Below are 6,056 nucleotides of genomic sequence, written 5' to 3'. Positions count from 1 at the left end.
CGACCACCACTGAACAAGACACACAAGCTGAAACGTCAAGACTGGGCCAAGAAATATCTCAAGACTGGTTTTTCTAAGGTTTTATGGACTGATGAAATGAGAGTGAGTCTTGATGGGCCAGATGGATGGGCCCGTGGCTGGATTGGTAAAGGGCAGAGAGCTCCAGTCCGACTCAGACGCCAGCAAGGTGGAGGTGGAGTACTGGTTTGGGCTGGTATCATCAAAGATGAGCTTGTGGGGCCTTTTCGGGTTGAGGATGGAGTCAAGCTCAACTCCCAGTCCTACTGCCAGTTTCTGGAAGACACCTTCTTCAAGCAGTGGTACAGGAAGAAGTCTGCATCCTTCAAGAAAAACATGATTTTCATGCAGGACAATGCTCCATCACACGCGTCCAAGTACTCCACAGCGTGGCTGGCAAGAAAGGGTATAAAAAAAGAAAAACTAATGACATGGCCACCTTGTTCACCTGATCTGAACCCCATTGAGAACCTGTGGTCCATCATCAAATGTGAGATTTACAAGGAGGGAAAACAGTACACCTCTCTGAACAGTGTCTGGGAGGCTGTGGTTGCTGCTGCACGCAATGTTAATGGTGAACAGATCAAAACACTGACAGAATCCATGGATGGCAGGCTTTTGAGTGTCCTTGCAAAGAAAGGTGGCTATATTGGTCGCTGATTTGTTTTTGTTTTGTTTTTGAATGTCAGAAATGTATATTTGTGAATGTGGAGATGTTATATTGGTTTCACTGGTAAAAATAAATAATTCAAATGGGTATATATTTGTTTTTTGTTAAGTTGCCTAATAATTATGCACAGTAATAGTCACCTGCACACACAGATACCCCCCTAAAATAGCTAAAACTAAAAACAAACTAAAAGCTACTTCCAAAAACATTCAGCTTTGATATTAATGAGTTTTTTGGGTTCATTGAGAACATGGTTGTTGTTCAATAATAAAATTATTCCTCAAACATACAACTTGCCTAATAATTCTGCACTCCCTGTATAAGGCTGGAGCTAAGATAGAAAAAAACAACATGACAGTGTTTTTTCCATTGTTGCTGCTAATCTGCACTCTCTCTACAGTTCGACTTGAAATAAACTCTGACAGCAAAATTATTCCACTTTTAAATCGGGGAATGGAAACAGCACAAACCTCTGACCCTGAAGAAACATGTAAACCTGACATCAATTCTGTTCTGAGAGAGATGAGTGCCTTGTTGGCTGAACTGAAAGCAGAGATTAGACACTTACAGAAAGAGAATGAAGGTACAGTAGTATGTAATGGCACAAGAAACCACTGCTTTAATTCACTGAATTATGTCTTACTTTTAATTTTTTTTTTCTGTTTTTTAGCACAGGCAGCTAAGGTCAGAGAACTGGAGTTACAAAAGACGGAGTTGGAGAAGCTGAAAGAACAGCACGAAGGTTAGTTTTGGGTGAATAGTTTCTTTTTATTGGGGTTTCTCTGTGTCTGGTTGCTGTGTTAGATTTTACTCCCTATAAGCAACAAATTGGGACATTGTCAGAAGACTCGTGTTTCAAAGGAAACATTTACTGTACCTGAAAATTCAAAAAATTAAGGAAAACTGGGTAGGAAAAGAGAATCTCATTGAACTAAGTTACTCTAAACATAACATAGCGGGAACACTAAAACATAGATGCTTACCTTATTATATATCAGTGAGAAGCATACTCAATTTGCAGTTTAACTAGTAGCAATACACCAGCTTTCTGGAACTTTTTCAGGTGATCCAGGGATGATTTGCTCAGCCTATAGAATAAATAATTGTAATAATCAAGATGTGATGCATGTTTGGTTACTTGGATTTTGTATTGAGAAACAGGATATATGTCCTGTGAGGGACAGCTTCCCCAATAAATATTTAAGTTTTAGTATAAATAAGAGTCCTATCACATTCTCAGCAAATACTGGAGGAGTGAGGTCACTTACAAGCACACACAACAAATTTTGCAGTGCATTCCTGAAGTAGCTTGTAAATAACAGTATTCGCAGTAACGATCAACTGGCTATTGGCTCTGACAGAAAATGGGCCAATATATATATATATATATATATATATATATATATAGGGGCATGCTGGGTGTATATATATATATATATATATATATATACACCCAGCACGCCCCTGCGGGCGGTTTATCCTTCAAGCTCGGGTCCTCTACCAGAGGCCTGGGGAGTTTGAGGGTCCTGCGCAGTATCTTAGCTGTTCCCAGGACTGCGCTCTTCTGGACAGAGATCTCCGATGTTGTTCCCGGGATCTGCTGGAGCCACTCGCCTAGCTTGGGAGTCACCGCACCTAGTGCTCCGATTACCACGGGGACCACCGTTACCTTCACCCTCCACATCCTCTCGAGCTCTTCTCTGAGCCCTTGGTATTTCTCCAGCTTCTCGTGTTCCTTCTTCCTGATATTGCTGTCATTCGGAACCGCTACATCGATCACTACAGCCGTCTTCTTCTGTTTGTCTACCTCCACTATGTCCGGTTGGTTAGCCACCACCATTTTGTCCGTCTGTATCTGGAAGTCCCACAGGATCTTAGCTCGGTCATTCTCCACCACCCTTGGGGGCATCTCCCATTTTGACCTCGGGACTTCCAGGTTATACTCGGCACAGATGTTCCTGTACACTATGCCGGCCACTTGGTTATGGCGTTCCATGTATGCCTTGCCTGCTAGCATCTTGCACCCTGCTGTTATGTGCTGGATTGTCTCTGGGGCATCTTTACACAGCCTGCACCTGGGGTCTTGCCTGGTGTGATAGACCCCAGCCTCTATGGATCTTGTGCTCAGAGCTTGTTCTTGTGCTGCCATGATTAGTGCCTCTGTGCTGTCTTTCAGTCCAGCTTTGTCCAGCCACTGGTAGGATTTCTGGATATCAGCCACCTCCTCTATCTGCCGGTGGTACATACCGTGCAGGGGCCTGTCCTTCCATGATGGTTCCTCGTCTCCCTCCTCTTTCTTGGGTTTCTGCTGCCTGAGGTATTCACTGAGCACTCGGCCAGTTGGGGCCATCTTCCCAATGTATTCTTGGATGTTCGTTGTCTCATCCTGGACTGTGGTGCTGACACTCACCAGTCCCCGGCCCCCTTCCTTCCGCTTAGCGTACAGCCTCAGGGTGCTGGACTTGGGGTGAAACCCTCCATGCATGGTAAGGAGCTTTCTTGTCTTTATGTCAGTGGCTTCTATCTCCTCCTTTGGCCAGCCTATTACCCCAGCAGGGTACCTGATCACGGGCAGGGCGTACGTGTTGATGGCCCGGATCTTGTTCTTACCGTTCAGCTGACTCCTCAGGACTTGCCTGACCCTCTGCAGGTACTTGGTGGTTGCAGCTTTTCTAGCGGCCTCTTCATGGTTCCCATTCGCCTGCGGGATCCCCAGGTATGTATGTGTATATATATATATATATATATATATTATATATATGTATATATATATATGTGTGTGTGTGTATATATGTATGATGTATGTATATATCCACTATGTGGATAGTGTACTGATAACCACTTTCATGGCCGGATGAGGCCCTTTCCCTCATTGTTTCCTGACAAACATAAGGGAAAAGGACCTGTAGTTGATTCTAACTGTATTTGTTTGCTAGATTTCTCAATATGTGGACCAGAGAGATATAAATAGATATAGATTTCTACCCAAACTGAGTGTGACACGCAGCAACTGAATCAAAGGCCTAGAAGAACATCTCAAGGAAAGACAGCATTTGGTGATGTCTGTGGGTTCTTGACTTCATGAAGTGATTGTACTTAAAATTATGTTAATTTGTCAAATTGTAATACCAAAGTAGTCATTTCAATACTTTTATTAAACACGTTGAATGAAAGCTGCAGGTCTGCATTTCACTCACATCTTGATTCTTTAATTTAAAATCCATTGTGGTGTGTGCAGAGACAGAATTACACAAAAAACAACCAAAAACAACCCAAACCTAACAGTAGTATATTACAGCAATTAAACTAATGGGAAAAGTGCTTCCAACTACTGAGCTGAACCATATATCATCTCTTTTATTTCTTCTTCTTATCACTCTCTTTGTCAGCACAAGCAGCTAAGGTGAAAGAATTGGAGTTGCTAAGGGCAGAAATGGATAAGCTGAAGCAAGAGAGCCAAGGTATACACGTCTGTGCTCACAAGTTTGCATACACTCATCACAGACATGAATGTCGTAGCAAGTTTGAGCTCTTAATCATTTCTTTAAACTTCTTAAAGTTTTTCCAGGGTGAAATGATGGTGTCTCATACATCTTTAATTACTTTAAATAACAAGAATTGGATGCACAAGTAACTGTAACCCACACGGGGGTCATAATTTATACATGCATGCTAAAATATACACATACAGCCACACTAGTATTTAGTTAATTGTCTCCTAGCAAATCCCACTTCAACCAGGTGCATTTTGTAGCACTGAGAAATAGTTAGCTCAAAAGCTTAGCAACAAGTGATTTTATTAAAAATGTTCACAGTCAAACAGTATCTTTTAAAAAAATGTAATTATTCATTTAATTCCAGCACAAGGAGGAGAGCTAATCACCATTAAAAGTAAGGCAAACATCACAGAAAACCAGGTGGAGGTCCTGAAGAGAGAAGCAGAAGGTTTGTTGAACAGGAAACAATCTCATTATTGAAACAGTTACTGGAACATAAGTCACTTTAACACGTGTGTTTCTCTCTCTCTCAGTCAAACGTGTGGCTTTCTCAGCCTCTCTGTCAGGCACAGACGCACAAACTATTGGACCATTTGACACATACATGCCTCTGGTCTTCAAACATGTTGTTTCCAATATTGGAAATGCCTATAATTCGCACACAGGTACTCAAATACATACATTTTTAGAATTAATTTGATTTGATGACAATGTTTACTCCATTTAAATTTATAAAAATGTCCCACAGGTTCCTTCACTGCACCAGTAAGAGGAGCGTACCACTTTGAATTTTACGTATTTGGACATCATTCACATCCTGCAGGGGCTGTGTTGGTCAAGAATGGAGAGCACGTCTTTATTGCATACGAACATTCGAGCGGTCCTCATTCAGTCAGTTCTTCTAATGGTGTCACATTGCTATTAGAGGTAGGAGATGTGGTGTTTTTGCGACTGTGGAATGGCGCTTGGATTTATGACAATACAAATCGGCACAGCACCTTCAGTGGACATCTGCTTTTCCCCATGTGAGAAGAAAAACAACCTAAGATATCTGTGCAAGCACACTCTACCAGTGTATTAGTTACTCTGCATTTTTTCTAGATATGAAGCTGACTGAGCAGCCACAAGTATGAATATGTAAACTATCATCATGTTTTCTTACTTTGTTTAGCCTTTTATTTAATTGTTGGCAAATTTTGTTTTCTTACATCAACACTTGGCTGCCATTAAGTATGGCTTCTGTTTTACACCTGCACTACTACAACTCAGCACAGACTTCATCCAACACATACATTCCCACCATTTGATTGGAAATATGGAAAAGCTGTAACTAATGCGTCACAAACACATATTATTGCCAACTTGTTTGCAGTTTAACTTTCTCCCAAATGAAAGAGTCTATTCCAACTAACTTACAACATTAACAATGCAGCACCTGCTTATTTAAAGTTTTTATGCAACTGACTTTGATACCGACTGCTTTTAAATCCATAGTCTGGCTCTATTTTCTATTTCACAGCTCTTAACCTCATATTTTTCACTTGGACCTCAAATCACAGAACACATTTCTCCTGAATGTACCATTCACTTCTAATCCCGCTGGACTTGTATTTAAACTGAGTTAATTAAATTAAAACAATTAAAACACATCCTAACCTAAATGTAGAATTGTTTATGTACTAAATTTCAAAGAATAAATCAATAGCGTATAAGAAGGATTTGGGGTACAAAAAACAACAACAACCCAAAACTTAATATAATCCTCAATGTAAAGCCCACAGCAGTAAAAGAATATTTAACAAAATATGTCCTTACATTATGATTTTTTTTGTTTAATTTTTCCTCCACACTTTGCTGGGTGATGAGCTCAC

The 6,056-nt window shown here is 40.7% G+C and overlaps 1 protein-coding gene across 2 annotated transcripts; it reads left to right on the top strand.

Moving 5' to 3' along the window:
• Nucleotides 1-1,003: 1,003 nt before the first annotated feature.
• On the top strand, nucleotides 1,004-5,384 carry LOC120744052. 2 transcript variants are annotated; one of them, XM_040048171.1, is made up of 6 exons: nucleotides 1,004-1,271; nucleotides 1,359-1,430; nucleotides 4,078-4,149; nucleotides 4,550-4,633; nucleotides 4,719-4,850; nucleotides 4,934-5,384. In XM_040048171.1, the coding sequence occupies exons 1-6, from the start codon at nucleotides 1,040-1,042 to the stop codon at nucleotides 5,212-5,214; spliced, it is 873 nt and encodes a 290-aa protein (XP_039904105.1). In that variant the 5' UTR covers nucleotides 1,004-1,039; the 3' UTR covers nucleotides 5,215-5,384. The 2 variants fall into 2 exon arrangements, with proteins under 2 accessions (XP_039904105.1, XP_039904106.1); XM_040048172.1 differs by lacking the exon at nucleotides 4,078-4,149 and having other exon boundaries at nucleotides 1,007-1,271.
• Nucleotides 5,385-6,056: the final 672 nt, after the last annotated feature.

The sequence above is a fragment of the Simochromis diagramma genome, unplaced genomic scaffold (genome assembly GCF_900408965.1).
Source record: "Simochromis diagramma unplaced genomic scaffold, fSimDia1.1 OVJJ01000387.1, whole genome shotgun sequence".
In the NCBI taxonomy this organism is placed as follows: domain Eukaryota; kingdom Metazoa; phylum Chordata; class Actinopteri; order Cichliformes; family Cichlidae; genus Simochromis; species Simochromis diagramma.
The sequence above is the reverse complement of the archived record's forward strand: the minus strand, read 5'-3'. Positions and strand labels throughout refer to the sequence as shown.

What these genes read in the sequence shown, in the direction of transcription:
- LOC120744052 (XM_040048171.1), top strand. Translation starts at nt 1,040, where the DNA reads ATGACAGTGTTTTTTCCATTGTTGCTGCTAATCTGCACTCTCTCTACA. An exon ending in CTTACAGAAAGAGAATGAAG is followed by an intron (nt 1,272 to 1,358) that starts GTACAGTAGTAT and finishes TCTGTTTTTTAG; the next exon opens with CACAGGCAGCTAAGGTCAGA. An exon ending in TGCCTATAATTCGCACACAG is followed by an intron (nt 4,851 to 4,933) that starts GTACTCAAATAC and finishes AATGTCCCACAG; the next exon opens with GTTCCTTCACTGCACCAGTA.